The sequence below is a fragment of the Pocillopora damicornis genome, chromosome 9 (assembly GCF_964200805.1).
Source record: "Pocillopora damicornis chromosome 9, jaPocDami1.2, whole genome shotgun sequence".
Lineage (NCBI taxonomy): Eukaryota > Metazoa > Cnidaria > Anthozoa > Scleractinia > Pocilloporidae > Pocillopora > Pocillopora damicornis.
The window spans coordinates 976,070-996,755 of NC_142678.1; the positions used below are offsets into that span (position 1 = coordinate 976,070).

The 20,686-nt window shown below is 37.8% G+C and overlaps 2 protein-coding genes across 4 annotated transcripts; both read left to right on the forward strand.

Moving 5' to 3' along the window:
• The first annotated feature begins 554 nt into the window (after nucleotides 1-554).
• LOC113685701 (uncharacterized) lies at nucleotides 555-10,754 on the forward strand. Of its 2 annotated transcripts, XM_089181650.1 has the most exons (12): nucleotides 555-1,059; nucleotides 3,194-3,264; nucleotides 4,042-4,128; nucleotides 4,229-4,307; nucleotides 4,805-4,884; nucleotides 5,087-5,198; nucleotides 5,927-5,985; nucleotides 6,279-6,398; nucleotides 7,027-7,112; nucleotides 7,616-7,707; nucleotides 9,020-9,106; nucleotides 9,287-10,754. In XM_089181650.1, the coding sequence occupies exons 1-12, from the start codon at nucleotides 963-965 to the stop codon at nucleotides 10,099-10,101; spliced, it is 1,785 nt and encodes a 594-aa protein (XP_089037776.1). In that variant the 5' UTR covers nucleotides 555-962; the 3' UTR covers nucleotides 10,102-10,754. The 2 variants fall into 2 exon arrangements, with proteins under 2 accessions (XP_089037776.1, XP_089037777.1); XM_089181651.1 differs by lacking the exon at nucleotides 4,229-4,307 and having other exon boundaries at nucleotides 664-1,059.
• A 1,594-nt stretch (nucleotides 10,755-12,348) lies between these two features.
• LOC113685755 (chondroitin-polymerizing factor, non-catalytic subunit) lies at nucleotides 12,349-19,956 on the forward strand. 2 transcript variants are annotated; one of them, XM_089181649.1, is made up of 10 exons: nucleotides 12,349-12,406; nucleotides 13,142-14,460; nucleotides 15,446-15,674; nucleotides 17,028-17,161; nucleotides 17,415-17,638; nucleotides 17,876-18,139; nucleotides 18,567-18,762; nucleotides 19,167-19,382; nucleotides 19,527-19,825; nucleotides 19,889-19,956. In XM_089181649.1, the coding sequence occupies exons 2-9, from the start codon at nucleotides 13,456-13,458 to the stop codon at nucleotides 19,752-19,754; spliced, it is 2,496 nt and encodes an 831-aa protein (XP_089037775.1). In that variant the 5' UTR covers nucleotides 12,349-12,406; nucleotides 13,142-13,455; the 3' UTR covers nucleotides 19,755-19,825; nucleotides 19,889-19,956. The 2 variants fall into 2 exon arrangements, with proteins under 2 accessions (XP_089037775.1, XP_089037774.1); XM_089181648.1 differs by lacking the exon at nucleotides 12,349-12,406 and having other exon boundaries at nucleotides 13,038-14,460.
• The last annotated feature ends 730 nt before the right edge of the window (nucleotides 19,957-20,686 follow it).

Sequence of the window (20,686 nt, forward strand, 5' to 3'; positions counted from 1 at the left end):
TAATGATCGGTCCACTATGTTTAAACACTCCGTCGGATGATCGGGTAGATCACGTTCGTTGGGAAGTCGTCACGATCATGCGTACTTCGGATACTGTCGCGATTGTCCGCTTGGGAGTCGTTGGAGGCCATTGAGGTGGTGTTTGAAACCCCACCCGTTTTCTGTACCTCCTCCTCCCCCGAAGGTAATTCTCTAATGTTTAGACTATTTAGATGATCTTGTCAATAAAATATAATTCAGAGCATGCATCCGCACCTGGAGCTCGCTATTCGTGTGACAAGATGACATTCATAGAGGAAACATTGGGAAATTATGGTAGAGGTTTATGCTTGGTCTTAGAAAGTGACGCCCCCCCCCCCCCTCCCCATGTTTCTCATACTCTCAACTGCCTTGATGGGAGAAACTTGTCTCGCCCTTTCTTTCACGTCGTTCCTCCCTCACTGATTTTGTTCCAATTATTTCACTCATGTATTGGTGGCAAACTGATCATAGCAACTGATGGTACGCCCACTCACTCTTATGAGCATGTCTGTGTGTATAAAGCTAAGATACCCATTCACTTTGAGTTACCCCTACACCAGTTTGATTTTAACCGCGCCTCCTGAAGCAAAGATTTTGCACGCGCCTAGCGCGCGGTCAAATGGAGGGCGCTCGCAAGAGTTCTGGGTAATTGAGGAGCCTTTTGTTCGAATCTGTAATGGAATGATTACAGAAGTCTGTACTGTTCTGGAAAAAGACGTCCCGCTAATTAATAAGAAATTACAACGGATAAATCTTTTTCTAGAGATGAAGTAAACTTTACGTTGGCATCGATCAAAGTGACGGAGGATTGCGCTATCTGACGGATTGTTAGAAATTGGGTCAACATGGAATACTTAATTAACTGCCGTTTTACAATACTTTGAGACTTCCTGATCTGTTTGTGCGGTCTTTGATGTAGAACAGAAACTTTTTGTTTGGAAATGGAAAGAGTACTGAACATTCGCAGACCACCGGAACAGAGCCAAAATGGATTATCGAGAGCTTCAAAAATATTTCTCGGCTGTGACATTTTCCAAGGTAAAGTTTGTATTTCACAATCTGACGTTCGATCGAGTTTATCAAATTTTCAGCTTACATGGATGGCTGAAGATCAAAACATCCCCATGGTCCATTTACTACGCTACTGTATTTTTATTTTTGGGATCTTATTTAAGTCTGTCGCCAACTAAGCAAATTTGCTACAAGTACACGCTTGCGATGTATCACAGCGCAAGGATCTTTACTTCAGTAAACAGAGTCTGATGTGACCCTAAAGATGTTGCTGCGTGTTTAACCTCATGGGGCTAATTTAACCGGATTGATCGTGAAAACCTGATTACGCCTGATAAAAATTTTCCCCTAAGCACTTGAAAAATGTCCACTTTCTCTGGTGTCGCATCGAAAGCTCTAATGGTACAAACGATTATGATTTTAACTAAGATCCTTAAAGCAAACAAAAGGGTATCCTTGAAGAATCAATGGAAACCGCTTGAACGCTTACACCGGAGGTTATTTATAAGAAGTTTCTTAAAGAGTTACGAAAAATTTATTTGTCATTGAACTTTGAGCTTGGTTGAAAAAAGGGAATACGAAGCATCGTGTCGCACGTAGCCTATGGATATTTGTGTCGGGAATTACGAATTACGATTAATGGTTAACTTTAGGAACCTGTTACATCGATGAACTATCGAGTTGGAGTTTAGCTATATTTCAATTTCTTGTTTTGTAAGTTATTGATGCTGGAGAAAAATACCCGATTGTTCTTTGTCTTTTTTTTCAATTTTTATTCACAAGAATTGTTCTCCAGGTTTTGCTTCAACGCATTCAGCTGATTAACTGTAACCTGAACAATATTTGTTTCTGGGCAGCCGCCAATTTATTCTCTGTGGCCGTGATTAGTTGTATAGTTCAATTGTGAAATTGTGTAAGGTCAAGTTTGACAATTTTTCAGTTTCTTCTAAATTGCCATGACAAGAGCTAATTCCCGGCAAAATATTGAATAAAATCATATGACAATAAAGAGGGCAGGTGATGTTTACATTATTTCCATAGAGCTGAAATTAATATTTTTAATGACTAGTTGGGTGGTTAATTAAACACACTGATCATAGGGGCAGATCTACTTTGAAAAAAAAAAACTCGATTACGGTGATGTTTTTTGATGACTTAATTTTTAGGTCATAACAATTTCTGTTTCATGTTATGATTAAGTCAACCATTAGGTTGCCAACAGTTTCACTTGCTTTGTTATTGCATCTGTGTCCTAATTTAAATTTTTTTGGTGCTAGTCAAGAGGCAGGTGTATTTTAGACTTGAATGAAAAGTGTTAATATTTTTCCAAGCTCGTTTAGTAAGCTAAATTTTATTGACTTTGGACAAAATTCCCAAATTAAAAGGTAAATTGCATGCTGAGAACCAAGTTTAAAATTTGTTTTGGCAAATTACGTGAAATTATATGAAAATTCTGTGAAAAAAGAAAGCTATTTTTTTTCATTGCCTGTGATTAGGAAAAAAGGAAGATCTTTCATGCAATTTTGATATTAAGAAGCTGTAATCAGGAGATGTTATTTTTTAATATAATTTATTATGTTTGGCACAAACTCGTAATAACAAGTATTTCATGACAAGTTAGCCAACCTTTTAGCTTTCAACAGTTTATGAAATAATGAAGGCTGGAAAGATTTCCCAAAAAATCTTGAATCACCACTTTATTGTTAGAGTTCAGTGACAATTATCAAACTATTTTCAATACTATTCACAATTATTTTGTGGATTTCTGCAATTTGTAATTAAATTTTGGGTCAAAATATGTCCTGAGGTTTGTTTTTGGTACTGAATTAATTAAAAATTTTTGGGAATTAATCTTCGGAGTTTTACTTGACAAGAATTGGCAGCTCTAACTAGAGAAGGAAGTTATTTTGGAAGAGATGTACGAGGTCAACCACTTTGGGGGAGGGGTGGGTAAAAGAAGAGAAGACCCTGATCAGCCACGTGCTAATTATCTCTTAGGACGAAAATGTCTATATTGCAAAATATATTTACTATTTTACAGAGTCAGTCACTGGAATTTCAGTTTTTTTGTCATAATATTTAAGAGCATATATGTCTTGTGATAAATCCATACTTATCTATTTCAATTTATCATTCTCACTTTTTTTTGCAATGTTTGTAGTCGTTGCTGTTGTGGTATTTCAAGGTTTGATGATAGCTCTCGGAGACTTCAGTGCATATAATAATACTGAGGTGTGTATGAATAAGTGTAGATCAGCATTCAGTTGAAAGGATGGATGGAATTAACCAAAGGGAATTTTGAAATGATATCAAACTCTCCTTAGTCCAAGTTAATGAACTAGAGGTCAGGGGCCCATTTCTTAAAAGTCCCAGTAACTTAACCCTTTAACTCCCATGAGTGACCAAGACAGAACTTCTTCTTACTATATCTTACAATATCAAGCAGACAAGTGATGAGAATAAAGAAAAATATCAATTATGGGATTACTAATTGATCCAATACCAAATTCTCCAAACTAACATAATGAGAATCATTTGACAGACAGTAAGGAGAATTACTAATGAGATCTTGGGAGTTAAAGGGTTAACAGGAACAAAACCATATTTTAAAATCAAAATTGGATCAATAGAGAAGCAGTTTGTGGCTTCTCAACCTGTCCATTTTGTTTCTTTAGCTGATAGTTTTTTGTATTGTTTTCAAAACCCCCATCTGAAATAAAATAAGAACAGTTTCATGGGCCTGTTAAGTTACCAGTACTTTCAAGAAAAGGGCCTAGGTCACAGTTGTTTGAAGTGTGGACAATGCCATCCACCAGATAAATCTTTTAATCCTCTGGATACCAGAGTAGGTTTTGTGAACACCTATCTGATGGATAATGTTTTATCCATTGAATAATGTTATTATCCCTTTGAACCCCAGGGCCTTGAAACATTGTGTAAGCAGATAACTCTGATTTGTCTTGCATGAAGCTGAAGAAAATCTAACTGTTCTTTGTTTCTGTGTTACAGCACCCTGGAATGGGACCTGGGAGAAGGATTTATATGGCCATATACATGGGTGCTGTTGTGTACACATGTTTTTTGTGTTTATTCGCAGTAAGTCATTGGAGGATTTTCTGTTGTGTTTGGTTACCTTCGAGAAAAAGTAGTCAGTTGTTACGTAACAGAATGTTCAATAATTTCCTTTCTTTGACAGGTCAAAAGACAGAACTTTATGGAAATTATAGCATTTGACTTGCAGAACTTTGCCTTCGTTACTTATAGTTTCATTCAGTGTAAGTCGTGGGCCTTTCCTTTTTTTCCTTTTGTGTGGCTGAACCCTTTTACTTCCTGAAGTATAAACTTGTAACTTCTCCCTACAACAACCATACATTATCTTACTAACAGGTAATGAGAATACTCAAACTCATCAGGCAGAAGTTAACTTGATCTAGCACCAAATTCTTGTAACTTATTTACAAGAAAATGTGTAGCAGCTACAGGGGAGAATTAACAATCAGATGTTGGCAGTTGTAGGGTTTAAGGGAATAGTTAAGTTTTTTAAAAGGCAAGATATGAAAAAGTTTCTGCTTTAACAACCCTTGTATTTTTTTTTGTCATCGTAAGTTATTTTTTTAACAATAATATTCTGCTTTTCAATCATTTTATTTGAGTTTTGCACTCAGTCAAACAAATCCTCAGATTTCTCATTCCCTATCTCTAAAACAAAACTGTTTTTCTAAAAGAAAAAATCTGATAGCTATTTTATTTTTGTTTTTTTTGTTTTTTTCAGTATATCATGTTAGATTCAAGACATACAATGGATTAAGAACAAGTAAAAATGATGCCCTTCCAAAAATTGTTTTAGCAAATGTAAGTCTGCAGGTCTTTTTGTTTCCAAGTTTATTTCAATTTGTGTCTACACCTCTGATTAACAATCCTCTGCACCCATAGCAGGCCTTCTCTGTATGCATTGCAGGCCTATCATCACCAACATTACCTTCTTATCAATGGAATAACTTGTTTTAAATCAAATTTTTTAAATGGATTTTCATTCCAAATATCCTTTTTTCAGGCCAGTGCTCTTCTGTTGCTCAATGTTGTATTTACATACCTCTCATACAAGCTGTACATGGAGTTTGGATGGAAAATCTATAAGAGAGTTCGTTTCAACATCAGGCTCAGAGGTAAGAGTTTTTACTGAATTATTTTACTAATTTTACTGAAAAAATTTTACTTAATTTACTTAATAGCTTGTATGCTGGATTCAAAAGGAATAGATTCGGCTTCATACACAAGTGGAGTCATTATGTTGTGTTCTTAGATAAAATACTTAACCCTTTCACTCCCATGAGTGACCAAGACCGAATTTCTCCTTACAAAGTCAATACAATATCAATCAGATAAGTGTTGAGAATAAAGAAAATATCAATTTGTGGTTAACTAGTTGATCCAACACTAAATTCTCTGAACTAACATGATAAGAATTGTATGGTTGACAGAGAGGAGAATTAAAAATTTTATCTGGGAGTTAAAGGGTTAACTCTCAGTGCCTCTCTCCACCCAGGAATGTAAATTGGTTCAAGAGAAGTGTATAAAGGAATTTGTGATGAAATATAAAGGGGGGGGGGGGGAGGGGAGGTAACCTGCCTAGGATGAGCATCCTATGGGGGGAGGGTTAAGAGTAATAATACTCCCTTTCACATTACGTTAGGGAAACCAAGATAATCATGGCTAGATAGCCATTGAGGCTTACAGGCTGACTTTACCCTCTACAACCACTGCTAAATATTTGTAATCGTTTTTTACTGGTTCCAGTAGCAACCCACAAGAAATTGTGTCTTCCTGTGTCAGTTGCATTCTTAATCTTAATTGTGTTGAACTCTATCCTATGAATGCTTTTCTATTTGAACAGGAATTTATCAAATCTATGAAGTGTTATCTTGCCTTTTGAAAATGGAGGTTCTGTATTGGGTGAGTGAGTCTAAACCCTTTCACTTCTTAGATGTAGGTATTGATTCTCCACATGACCTTTCATATCTTTCTAATAATTTTAGATCTGAGAATTTGATAAGAAATCAAGAAAAGGTGGACAAAGATGACATTACTTTTTTTAGCAGACTTCCTCCCTACTTTCACGCCTCACCCTTTGTGATCTCCTCGCACTTGCCTTGCATTTACTACAACTTACCTGTAAAATGCATTAAAAAGGATCCTTGGTTTGCATTATAATGATTCAATATGTATCTCTTTTTTCCTTCAAATAGGGAATGTTTGCCATTGTTCACAGTCTGGTTCTATTGCGTGACTCACATAACATCCTCTATGTTATGAGCATGACATTTATACCATTAACATTTATATATGCTGGTATAGGTTATTACGCGGTGAGTGAAATACAATGTTATATATCACATATAAATCTAGTAACAGCCTACCTCATCATAGAACTCTCTGAAGTTCATTTTGTGGCAGAGTATCTAAGAGCACTGGATCTGAAGTTCATTGGCAGGATTCGTTATTGGGAATCAGATTTTTTTTTCTTTGTTCCACACTCAAGACTAGAAGGATTACATATTTCTTACATTTTTGTATTTCTTTAACCCTTTACACCCTATCATCAGTATGCATATTCTCCATACTGTTCTCTGTACATTTCCTAAGGTGCTGACAAGGAGAATTTGCTTATCAATCAAGAGCCTCTTTAATTGGTGATCATTTCCTATTGTAAGGAGAATTAGATGGTAATCACTCTTAGGGGTCATAGGATTAAGTTCTGTGGTAGAGCATCAGAGTATGGACTTTGAAAGTCTGGATTACGATTGTTGTAAGAACTCAGATTTTGTCTCTGTCCCACACTTGTCCCACATATAAGAAGGGGAACCTTTTTTTTTTTTTTTTGCATTGGAGTTCTTCCTAAAGATCATTCTTTTCAAGTGTTGATGACACTCACATAAATTATTTGTTAAAGTATATATTTAGGTTGATGTACTCTAACTTGTTTTTTGTTAACAGGTACGCCATGAGAACAGAGCGCTTATGCTATTTTTCCTGACTTGGACACTGGGTGGGATTGGTTACTTTTTGTATAAACTTTATGGGTAAGTATGGGAATGGTGGATGGTGCAGGGATGAGAGTGCTTACTTAACACCACTGTGATTGGAGTTTGTCATTCCCAAACCTGGAATCGCATAATGTTGGTTCTCATTCTTGCCCCAAGGTTTTTTTTTTAATCTGGTTCTCTTGTTTTCCTCCACCAACAAACTCAACACTCCAAATGCCAAAAAGTCTGGGAATACTGGATATAGCCTGCGGTTGAGGTTAATATTGGTTCCCATCGTTGTTTTTAGGGTTTTTCTCCCAGCTCTCAATGTCCCATTTCATTCTGATCTGGAAAACAGTAGACAAAGAGCCACCTGATAGAATTGCTGCTGCCAAATTAAATCAATTTTCTTTATTTGTTGAGCGGTTCTTCAAAACTACATTTAATGAATTTGAATTACATGCCAAACTTGAGGTCAAATAGTAATCAAGTGAGGCAGTGATAGTGGGCCAGATGGGGTAAAAAATTCATGTTTTGCTTGTAATTCTTGATCCCTGCAGGTTTGTTACTCGCACTTGCAATGGCTGTCCAGAGTTTGAAATTGATGGAAAAGACATCCCTGATGAGGCCTTTATGCATTTTGTATACTTAGGTAGGGTTTATACATGTGTGCAAGTTCGAATCCTATCATTATGGTATACTGGAATAATAGTTTTAATTGCACAGTTTGCAATTTCGTATCATCAAATTCATTTGCACGAGCGTGCCTCATATTCCTACTTGCACTCTTATGAGGTATGTATACCCTGTAGAGGAAATTTTCTCTTTATTTACTGATACTGATAATCTTATGAGGCGAAGTGCACTTAGGGATTGTTAATATTGATTCAACTCACCATCTCTTTTCTGAATGGTCTAAAGCGTACAGTGAATTTTCGAAATCAGTGCCTGGGACGTCTTCTAGCTGCAGATTATACAATAATCATTTCAAGGTCACTCAGGGTCACGGGTAATCATGTCATGTATGACCGCAGTGCATGATTTCAAAGGGTAATCAATTTCGCGCGATTTGTGTTGCTTGCTAATTGTATATTTTTACACGTTAAGAAATAAATTATCAATTCCACTTCCTGTCGCGACCACTTTATTTCCGTTCATTGTATAATAAAACAATTATTAGAATAGGTTCGTGCGATATCTAGAATTATCAATAAAGGGCAAAATTACTGAGCGCTGATTGGTTGAGAGAGAGGGCATTTTTTCTTAATCGAGGGCATTTTTAGTAATCAAGAGAGGGCTTGATTACCTGTTAATGATTGGCTAATCCGTTGCATAGCAACCGTTCGTTATCTTGAAATTTGTTAAAAATAGACTGCGCGCGTGATTTTCCTTCGTATAAACTTTGCCCTTTATTGATAAACAAGTAATCCCATGAGACCTCGTACTATTAAGGATTAATTGCACTTGAGTTTTCAAAATTTTCCAAATTGCCCTCGTCGCTTCGCGACTCGGGCAATTTTGGAAAATTTTGAAAACTCTCGTGCAATTAATCCTTAATAGTACTTGGCCTCATGTGATTACCTATACTAATCAAGGTCACGATAAAGGTTATCAACCTCGGCCTTCGACTTAAGCAATCCACTACAGCCTTCTTTCCAATCAGCATTTAAGTATTTTTATCCTCCATGTAATGTTATAAAACATTTAAACTTCTGCATTAAAAAGTAATGAAGCAATTGGTCCATGCGTCAACCGTGGATGCCGCTAGAATCTAACGATAAGCTTTCCACCATCATGCATCAACTCAAGACTCACGAAGCTTGAGTTGTTCTCGGTTTGCCTTGTGCAACTCTTACGCATCTATAGTTCTTCCCAAACTTCCCGCTTTCTTCATATTTCAAGGAGCACACGCTGACGCCTGAACCAACCGTTAATTTCCATCAACCTTTTGTTTTGTTTTCCAGGAGCCATGAATCTTGTAGTTGCTTCAACAATATTTGGCGTAGCAGTAAAAGCCTATCGAAATTTTGGAGGTGGATTAGCGCAGCATTGTAAGTACTTGAAAATTTTCAGAAATTGATTTGTAAAGAATGTCAACACAATGAAATTGGAATTTTTCTCCCTCTTTCTACCATTCCTCTTTACATACCTCTTACAGAAATCTCTCCTCATTCCTTCATTGTACTTAATTCTACAGTCTCAAACATAATTTGCAATGGTTCACTCAACAGTCCGCCAAAAAAAGAAACCCCAAATGAAGTACTCAGCGCGGCTAAGCCTGGGACGAGCGAGTCATTGTTACCCAGAGGAGAGCGTGATTTCTGTTACGTCATACGACAGCGCAATTGATGAGTTCGCTGAGAGTGTTCGATTGGACAGAGGCATTTTACGCGCTGCTCATGCAGCTTTACCACTACTGGCCGGTAACGGTCACCTTCGGGTTGACCAACGCAGTTGTAGTCTTCCAAATTTGCTATCGGATTCGACGCCAAGGCCTACCTCTTTTCCAGGCCCTTCCGAGGGGGGTATGAATTTGCTGAGAGACCGGCTGCAATCGGAGCAGGGGGAAACAGATATAGAAAAGCTAAATTCTGCAAACCTGGAAAGCATTGCTGAAGAGGAACCAGCTGGAAACTTAGACTCCTATGATTACGGACGGAAAAAAGGATCTGATGAAATTTATCTTCAAGACAGTGAGGCTGCAGTAGACTCGAGTTTTATTCAGATATCAAGAAATGGTGATTTTACTTCTCGGGATCCTAACCCTAATGGTTGTGTAAGTAACGCGGATAGGGTTCGCGCAACTAGAGACGTGGGGAAATTGCCCGAACACAGACAGAACGGCCGTGTTCGAAAAACTCCTATAGAACCAATGGATGAAAATATTACAAATGGATGCGGTTTGCAGTCTGCAAATAACCACGAAGACACTATTGCTGACGATTTTGCGCAAGATTCGTCGATGGAATTTAGGACAGAAAAATCGTCGCATCAAAATGCGCAGATTTATCAGAGAATTGCGCGGCTTCCCGAAGGGGTTGTTTAAGAGCAAGTCACAAAGAGATTTCGTTGGAGCTATCTCACGATAATTCCAGCCATTCATTAGAGATCTTTATATTACATGACGAGTATGGCTGCGAGTTCGAGTTCGACCCTGCCTCTTTATTTCGGTAGGTAGCGCAATGTCCGTCAAAGCTTAGAGTAAATTGTAAGTGTGGAAATTTGAAAAAAAAAAAAAAAAAGAGAGAGATGGTTGTATTTAAACGAATGAAGCACCTTTTTAATAGAAACAGAATTTTTTTTAAATTCACATCACCGTTACTGGTTTAATGGGTAGGAATGATCAAGGAACTAGCTGCTTATGGCTGCCTTTTGGAAACTGGTGTCTGCGACGTCTTATTTAAGAATACTCTGAAGATGTAATTTTACAATAATTATTTTCCTGTAAATACCATGACGTTTTTCTTGTAAAAACATCCTTTCATCGTTCTATATCATTCGAAATCGTAAATACTCATCTTTAAATTTTCTTTTATTTCGATGCTGTTGTACAGATATTAAGTTTTGTTTTTCACGGTCTCTCTTGTTAGGATCTTTTGTTCGTTCTGTGTTACTTCAATGCCGTGATGGGAATTTGTCTACTTGCAATTAAAGCCATTTTTAATTTTTATTTATTAAAATCAAAATAAACTGAAAAAAGGAGCAGTCTTCTAATGTCCTCGTTCCTGAGACAGAAAGAGGAGTGACCTCATAACGAGGCTAGAAACAGTCTCTTGGAAAGTTGAGGGGGTTAGATGGTGGGAGTGTTTATTTTTAGTGCGTGCCATCAAGAACTAAGTTGATGTTGAGAACGGGATTAATTTCGGCATAAAGGTTACAACTGTATTTTTCTCTAAGTAAGTGCTATGTCACGAAAACGCTGTAGCTTCAGAAGAAACCATTGTGACGTAACATTCCTCTGCAAGGACGATTATTGCATGACTCAAAGGTCTGCGTTGTTTTTCCAGCTTTTTCTTTATGCTTTATACAAGTTCAGATCTCGGCTCAAGTACTAGCTACTTTTTTCTTCGGCTCCGAACCTGGTGGGGTCGGGAGAAGGCGGGAGCAAAGTCCGACATGTGTCCAAAGTCTGCTTTGAGAGTAAGAGAAGAGAGAGAGAAGGGCAACAGAATGCACAGGACAATAACGGAAATACAGCTGCTTCTACTTCTCATTCTATCATTTATTTCATATTCCCGCTCTCTTTCCTCCCCCCAAGAGTAAGTTTCAGCATTTTTGTGAACGTCAGTTGTTGGTCAGGTCACAGCTACACACAATACAGGTTACTGATAAATTACATCTTGCACCAATGCGAATCAATATTTCCAGCGTCGACTGTTATAACGATGCGAAAGTATTTCCTGTTCAAACAATATATGACACGTGCCCTTCATTAAATCTGTACTCAGTATTTTAAAGATTTGATCTAACACGCGCTCTGTATTGACGAGTCCGACTTGAAACCGTTACACCGTCTATAATATCCACTGCTCAGTTTGTCAGTTGAATATCAAGCATGTAAATTTATTTCAAACTTGTTGCTTTTCGTACCATTTTTTGGAAACACATGCATATGATCGCAGAAACCTATTTAAGATTATTTCCAGAAACCTCGTCTTGTTTTGACCACGTGGTAAATTTAATGGAGGTGAAACCGAGTAGCTCCGGGGGACAAGAAAGGACTACGTCAGATTGCGAAAATGTCCATAGCCCTCTTTGGTTGCTGTGCATCACGCGTCACCCTTTCTGTCAGAAGATCAGTTTTTAGATAAAGACATATTTGGTAAAAAAATTTCTGCACAGCCCAATACTATTGTAAAACAAATCTGTTTTCCCAATGGCAATGTATTGTATCAGTCATTGTTTTCTCTATTCAAGAACTGAACGCATAATCTAGTATGGGGCTGTGCGGAAATTTTACCATATATTTTGCTAATTTTCTTAACGACAACTCAAAAATCTGATCAAAAAAATAATTTTCTTAGCAAATATGAGAAGACTTAATTAAAAACCCTTGGAAACTTCATAATTCTTATCCTAGTTTTTAACACCTGAACTTCAAGGCAAATGGATATGTCATTTTAACGAGTTCTCTTTCGCATACATTGTTAAAATGGCTTGATTGCTTTTTAAAGAAAACAGAACAATATCTGAGTGTAAATGTCTAAATTAATGCTTTCTTTAGTCAACCAATCAAATCTAAGCTAGGAGTTTTTCGGTATGGTATTTAACACATTTACAATTTACAAAAAACACTCTCGAAGCTTTTTCCTTTGAGGTATTCGACCGTTTACAAGGGACAGATTTTGAAGGTAATTGTGAGATTTGTTGCATTGAGTTTAAGTGTACAATCTTCTTAGAAGAAAACGAATTAAAATTACTTGGAATTCTTTTTCTCCCTTAAATTCACGCTAGTCACACGAAGTCTCCTATTAGGTGTTAGCTTTGAACTTCTTCTTGCAATGAAGAAATCATGGCCGCTTCTCTGCTAGCGCTCGGATGCGGAAAACTACTAGTTTAATGAAGACGTCAGTTATGGAGATTCTTTACTGATAGCTTAAAATGTGTTATTTTGTCAAATAATTTTTATGCGTTTACCATATACACTGTAGCTTGCGTAACTGGTGGTTTTGCGCGCTGAAGCTTTTAATCGACGGAGCCGGTAAACCAGCAGCAAGGCCGCGAAAGGCTTAAGGCTTGAGATACCTACCCGCACGTATTCGCGGTTTCGCCGCAAAATCGCCAGCTACGTAAGCTATATGGAACACTAACAGCTTTGTTTTTCATCTTCGTCATTAACGACAAGCCAAATAATTGTGGTTCAGAATTTTTAGATGCTCTCAATATCAATCTGTAATTTCGCGATTCAAATATACAAGTTTTTTATGCATTGCGAGCCTATGAATGGCTAGCAGCCAAACTTCCTTGCCCCCTCCCGGTAAGGCTGAGCGTTCCCACTTCCACTTCGTAAAGATTCAGTTCTGTTTATGTTGCCCACCTTCCCTTTAACGTACTCTTTTGTCCATTTTTATGTTTTCTTTCAAAAGGCGAAGATCCAAAGCAAGTTTTCGAACAACTGCTGAAAAAAAAACTGGCAAAATGTAAATCTGCGGGGAAATCACTGCACCTGAGTCAACATCGCCGCAAAAACAAAAGCGCAAGCGATCGACAAGTATCCTATGAAATATTCATCGCTTCTACAGACCAATAACGACCGGCAAAATCGCCTCCTTAGCCGCTGCTGTTAAGAGCTGTTAAACAAGAGATTTAATGAGCTCTGATCTATGGTAAATTATTCGAATAATGGTCGAGGGCAAGCTACAGTGTTATAGATACCGTATCAGCTATAGAAGCCCTCGCAATGTCTATGTTTCATCGAAAGAGCCACTCTTTAGAAGAGTTCGATGGAGTTGTTAGTCGTTCCTCCGTAGACGAAACCAGTTATCATTACTCAGGATCAACTTCGTTCAGAAGAAAAATGAAATCTGTTCGTGGGATGCGATTCCGCCCGGTTTTCCCAGCGATAATTGGAGTTAGCTTAGGATTTGCGTTATCAATGTTCTATATTCCTGTTGTGGAACAGCAATGTTTGTACGATTTAGAAGAGTCACAAGTTTTGATTTTGGGTCGCCAACAACCTGGTATGTCTGACACAAGTGAAAAGCGAACTGAAGAATCAAAGCCGGTTGTTCACAACACAGTACCGCCGAAAGTCACACACTTTAGTTATGGGTTACGACCATTTTACGTTGCTAGCGAACTCGGCCATAGAGATAAATTACTTGTTGGTATTCTAACTACTGAGGAAAATATTGACTCGCTGGTGCTTGCTGTGAATAACACATGGGGGCCTTTACTACCAAAAATTATATTCTTCACTCCGTTCTCGAGAGATGTTGACTTTTCGGAAAAATACAACAAAGTGTTGGGTCTACCAATAGTTCAACTTGCCGACGTGGAAGATGAGAATTTTTCCAAAACAAAATTGTCTTTTAAAATGTTGAAATACATGTACGATCATTATGCTAACAATTATGAATGGTTTATGCGTGTCGAAGACTCCATGTATCTAAAACCAGAGAAACTTTTCGAGTTGCTCAATAGCGTGAACAGTTCAAAGGATGTTTATCTTGGCCGTCCAGGATCATACAGGGCTAAGGGAGGAGACAATGGAGATGATAATTTGTACTCTAATGATAAGTATTGTTATGGTGGTACAGGAATTGCTCTTTCAAGAAGTGCTTTGATGAAACTTGCCCCTCATTTGGAAAACTGCCTAGAGAACGCATTGACGGAACAAGAAGACGTAGAGCTCGGCCGATGCCTTTTGAAGAATGTCCAATTGCAATGCACATGGAGTTATGAGGTGGAAAGACATTGTAGTTAATTAATGTTTTCGATTGTGTCGTGTTTGCCTAATCGGGGCTATAAATTGATTATATTTAATGGTGATAATTGATTCTCGGGATTTATTTAACATCAACCATTATTTCTATGGTGATCAGTTAGGGATCATTTCACTTCCTGTTACTTATAAAAATAGGGGGTACATCGATAGATTCGATGGATGACAAACTTAACCTCACTGGGGGCATTTTTCTTTTAGGAAAATGTTCAATTTAATCAAAGTCGCTGTTAAACTGTTACACTGCTATGCTATTTGGCAACCTAAAATTGGAAATTGGTCATACAGACAAAAATGGAATGGAAATTCCTAAATGAACAGCACTTTTGCAATATTACATGACCTATGTTGAAGTCAAAACCGCCAAGGCTAATGAGAAACAAGGAAGTCATAGCCGTATTTTATATACAACTGGTTATTCCATTATAAACACTATATGCTATAGTGTGCAATGGCTATAAACACTAGGTTGTAAAAACATTCTATCTTGTTGCATGATCACAGGACTTGCTAAATTGGTAACTGGCAACTTTCACTAGGAATTTCGGCTGTTTTCGGTACCTAACAACAACCCACCCCCCCCCCCCCCCTCAAGGCAACTTTAGAGAGCTTTTATATAGATATGGGAGTTGTAATGGCTTTCTCCACTCCAGTATCTTTCGCCTGTTCAACCTTCAAAATCATCTCAGGGTAGGAAGTTGTTTGGTGGATATTTCATGTCATTCCACACATTAAAATATACAAGTTGACACTTGATTGGAATGCAGAGTATTCTAAATGACTGAAGAGGATCAATTTTTAAAGCATTTTATTTTGCAGGATGTTTCCTCTGTGAGAACATATCTTTGCCAATATAGGACAATCTGCAAGATTTGTAGATTGTACCAAAAAACCTACAAGTCTCACACTATGTGGAAGTTTGACTGTGTTTTATGCTTTCTTTTAGGCAGAAGATCTCTTTTATCATTTCCCCAAAGACAATGGTGAAACCAAGATCATAAATCTCATCAAAGAAAGGAGAATGGCTCGTACCATCTCCCTGCATCCTGTCAGCAATCCACTCCTCATGTATAAAATTCATCGCTACTTCGCTGAGCTAGAGCTGAACAAAACATTTGTTGAAACAAGAACTCTTCAGAATGCAATTAAAGATATGCTACCATATTTACCAGAAGGTAAGTTATCGATAAACATTTGTGTTCCTGGAAAGCTGAATGATTTAAATACTGTAATGAAGATCTTGCTACAAGTTATTTGCAAATGAAAGCTTTGGTAGAAAATGGCCATATATAATTTTTGTTGCCCAGTTTTACTTTTTTTCAGGTGGGAACTAAGTTTTTCAAGAATGACTTGTCTGGATATAAAAATAATTTTTTTTTCTTTTTTTTTCCCATAAAATTTAATATTACATTTTTAAGGAATAACTTTTGCAGAAAGGCACTGTTTTACAAACTTTTGTTTGTATTAAACAATTTTTCCAAGGGTAATATTATGTAACCAATTTCAAAGCCATGTTATTTGGAATTCAATAAATGAAGATATGAAAAGTTCAATATCATCCTCTTTCAAGTGCAAATTAAAAGCAGCACCATTTTACCAACAGTTCTTAGTTCATTATCTGTATGTTTGTAGCAGTATGCCTTCTGACTTCTATCTTTCACCCTTCAAATATATCTTGGTTGCAATATGTGAGAAATATATCAAGATGTGTTTGTTATTAACTTTATTTGGGTGCATTACAGTTTGCTAGTATTGTACAATCTCTGTATTTGCTCTCACTTTGACAGTAGCTCTGAAAAACAATAGTATTTTAGGACAATAGGAGAAGAGTCGTTAACAATATTACTCTCCAGCTGTCAAATGTCAGAGGGACCAGTATTCTTAAGAATTTGTATTCCTGTGAAAATACAGGTATATGGAAATGGTATTGATTTCATGGAAGGAAGCAAAAATGTGTTAAAAGTCTTTGACTTTTGCCTTGCAGCTATTTTCCTGTTGAATTATGGGAAATCTCTTTTTTTTTCACTTGATTGTGTCAAAATTTGAACACAAGCCTAGGAACAGAATTGTTTCGATCATATTGTGCTTGAAAATCAAGTATCTTCATCAGAAGTTTTTCGATATCAGGCAATATTATATCTGTACTTTAATCTTGATATGGAACTTATCTTTTGGTATGTGGTGTACATGTGTTGTAAAAATAAATTCATGATATTGGATGGTTGTCACAAGTCAGGAAAGACAAATTTCTTCAAGGTTTTGGAAAAGTCAGGCAAAAAGTGAAATTTCAAGTGAAGTCAAAACTACATATTTGCTCCGTTGAGTGAAAAATTTCATAAAAGCAAACTTGGAATGTGGGCTCAATGTAACTAGAGTTTCGTGAGATGAAGGAAATCATGATATATTTGTGACGTGATGAGATACGTGATACTCCAAATTAGGAAACGGGGAGAACCTGCCAAGATGAAATTAGGATAAAATGTAAATCAGGTGAAACTGGATGAATTTTTTTTTTTTTGTATGTTCAGGTGTTCCAGAAAAGAGACCATCATGGCCGATTGGTTTCCGTCAGCCGTTTAAACCTCAGTCACGTTTCGAGGTGTTGCAATGGGAATATTTCACAGATACGTCAAGTTACGGATTCACAGAGGTCAATCCTAAGGTAAATTTAGTAAACTGTAAGATCCTGTATTTTCTTTGTATTTTCTCTCGAAAGTTCTGATTGGTTGATGAGAAAACTTACGCCACGTTTTCACCAAATCTGACTGAAAAAGTAATTTGAACTCGCGCGCTTTGGCGCCTCATGACGCAGGTGTTTCATTGTGTGTGTTGTAGAGGTTTCTTCTGATTGAAAGTTGCTATGGTTTCGCACGTGATTAAAAACCGCTTTAAGCCGCCCCCTCTTCTTTCTAAAGGTACCTTTGCAGGGGGATTACAAGAAAGACGTCGAAGACGTCAAAGAAACGGCCATCAAAATGTTGACACGAGAATACTCTAACGTGAACAAGCAGTTCCTTCTGATGAATGGCTACCGACGAGTTGATCCAAGAAGAGGAGCTGAGTACATCCTGGATATTGGAATCAAACCAGGTGCTGCGGAGAACAGGGGAACTGGGAAAGAGGCAGATATGACAATCAGGTGTGGTAAAATGCCCTACACCATAAACTCTCTAACAGGGATCGGGAGCGTAGGGACTTTTTGATATCCTAGGGATTTTAGATGGGGGATTTATTAGTGAGGGGGAGGATAATTGAGAGGAAAGGCTTTTAAAAGAAATTCAGTTACTCGTAGATACCAAATTTTCTCTCATTTGGTCATTTTTAGAGGTATTGTGACCTCATTAAATTCATTGCTTTTTGAACAATTTTTATTCAGACGAGTTCATCTTCTGAGGCCGTACACCACGGTGGAAAATATCCTAATGCCGACTGCTATCGAGCAACGTGGAATCCACCTCGTTCTTCCCGTCCTTCGGAACGACACCAAAAGATTGGATGACTTTTTTCAGATGTATCAGAAAGTTTGCTTACAGACTGGAGAAAATGTGGTACTACTCACTGTATTTGTGAATGTTAGGGACGCAGGCCAAGAGAAAAACAAAGGGGACATATTTGCTGATGGAAAAGCGATTATTTCACGGTAAGTCGTAAACTACCGTCGTGTAGTCCATTTAGTCAATCGCTGATCCACAAAGAGAGCCTCTTTGCCACTTATTACCAATAAGGAGTACGCTGAATTTGCGTGGCTTTATAATCTTTGGCTTATCCAGGATTCTGTTGCGCTAAAGCGATTAAGCAAGTAAAGTGTTAGGATTGCCTCTTCCTCCCCTTGACGGGGTGATAGTCCATTAATGGTTATCATATATCCCACACCTCTCCACCCTTTAGCAGTTCGTAAAGTTTACCAGACAGCTCGCCAAACCCATATCTCTCCAGGGTGGAAAGAGGCACTTTGAAATTTAAGTGTCTTGCCCGAGAACACAGCGCAATGACCCGGCCAGGGGTCGAACCCAGACCCCGCAACCAAGAGTCTAGCGCGCTAACCTACTCGTCTTCTTTAAATGCAGGTACAAACAGAAATACACTTGGGCGCAGTTGCCGTGGATACAGATTGGAGTCAAGTACAACTCCCTTACGTTGCTCATGGACATTGTTACCATGAAGCTTCCAGCCAATGCACTGATCTTTCTCGCAGCTCTTGAAGTCGAGTTCAACGTAAATTTTCTTAGCAGGTGCAGAGTGAATGCACTTAGTGGTGAGCAGGTGAGTCAAATTTCCGTCTCCTATGATCTAGGACCATTACGGACGACAATGTCTCCCAAAATACCCAGGAGCAACCTCGACGTTGTTCCGATAATTTCCGACCATCAAACGACCAGGCACGAAAAGGTTCCGAACATACTAGGTTTTTTCCGACGATCCACGAAAATTCAACGTTTAAGTACGAAATGTATTCGGGAATATCAGGGAACAAGCTCGATGTACTTCCGATGCCAAGTATAACTACCAGCAACGAACATGTCTCCGAGAACACCAACGAGCAAGCCCGAAGTTTTTCCGATAAGCTAAAACGACTAAGTTTCAGCCTCTCTTCCTTTTTGTTTCTTAGGTAACGATTCTTTAAAAATTTACCCGAAGTTTTTTTTTCTAACTCTTTTATTCTTTAGGTATTCTTCCCCATTCCCTTTGCGTATTATGATCCAGCCATTGTATTCCGCCAAGCGAAGATCCCGGATGTAATACCCGTTCATAAGGACACGGGGCACTGGGCACCAGGACCGAGAAAAATGGCTTGTTTCGATAACAAAGACTATAAAGACATTAGGATAAATAGTGACGACTTCCTTAAAGAAGAAAAATCACAAAAATTGCAATTGATGGAGGTAAATTTCGACTAATCCATTTTTTAAGCATTTCTTTTGCAGTTTTTATAGTTATTTAGTCAAACACGTTTTAGAGTTTGGTTAAATTTTTGTGTTTTTGAACGGTCTCTTTAGTTTAATTTAACTGTCGGATTTCTTCACTAGGTGTTCGCTGCTAGTTCTTTACACGTGTTCCAAGCAGTCGACATTGATTTGAGGAAACGATATGAACAAGTAATATGTGATCCTCATCTTAAAGAAGACGAATACAACACGTGTTTGAAATTCAAGGCAGAAGGCATGGCTTCTCGCTCACAACTCGCTCTCCTAGTGTTTGAGATGGAACAAAAGAGTCAGGGAAATGGAGCCACAGAGTTTCATCAGTTACGTTAGTCACACTCGTTATCGAGTATCCTCATACGCCAATTGGCACTTAATGACTGGCGAAGCTGAGGGGAACAGTTAGAGTCGGAGGGGGGGGGGGGTAAGGGGAACAAACTCACGGTTTTCCGGAAGGCCAGTTTTTAAGTGTTTTGTTATACCTTACAACTCAATAATAGTACGATGACTGAAAATATATATTTATTTTTCTTGACGCGGGCTGGCACACATACTTGTCGGGGCTGCAAGATGCAAGACCTGGTCAAGTGTGAGTCAAAAATTCAAGTTGTGATACCCCTAGGGAAGGGAGTTTTGACCTATCGCACGTGATACTTTCTCCTCCAATTGGAAAAAGTATTTGAGTTGAGGGGTATAACAACGTCATTTGTCTTCATTTTCTTCTCTTAAAGATTACGCGACATTCACTTTCCACTCCTGAAGAATACGAAACCAAAAATTGCCCACAAATATTTAATTTTTTCCTGGTATTTGAACGGAGTGTATGCATGCAGGTCATGAAGACAAAGCGACGTTCCAATAGTTAGACACATTAATAATAATAAAAAAATGATCGGAATCCAGTGAATTGGATAGTAGTAACGTTCTTGACGAAGCTAGGACATATTGTATTCTCTGATGGGGTCGAAAATATTTTCTTTTCTCGGAAATCGATGTTACGAAATCACAGATTAAGTATTTGACGACCTCGCTCAAGAATTTGACTTAACATTAGAAGTAGCAGCCCCTGTTAGCATAAGGGGCTATCTTATCGCTATTTCTTCGATGTATTATTATTTATAAAACTCATTTAACGGACAAATTGCTAAGATGCATGTGTGGCTATGTGTAAAGCCTATAAGCACAAAAATTCAAAGATAACACGAAGTACTTATCGACAAATATGAGAAAAGTCACGAAACGCAGATACGTTTAATAGGTAATAA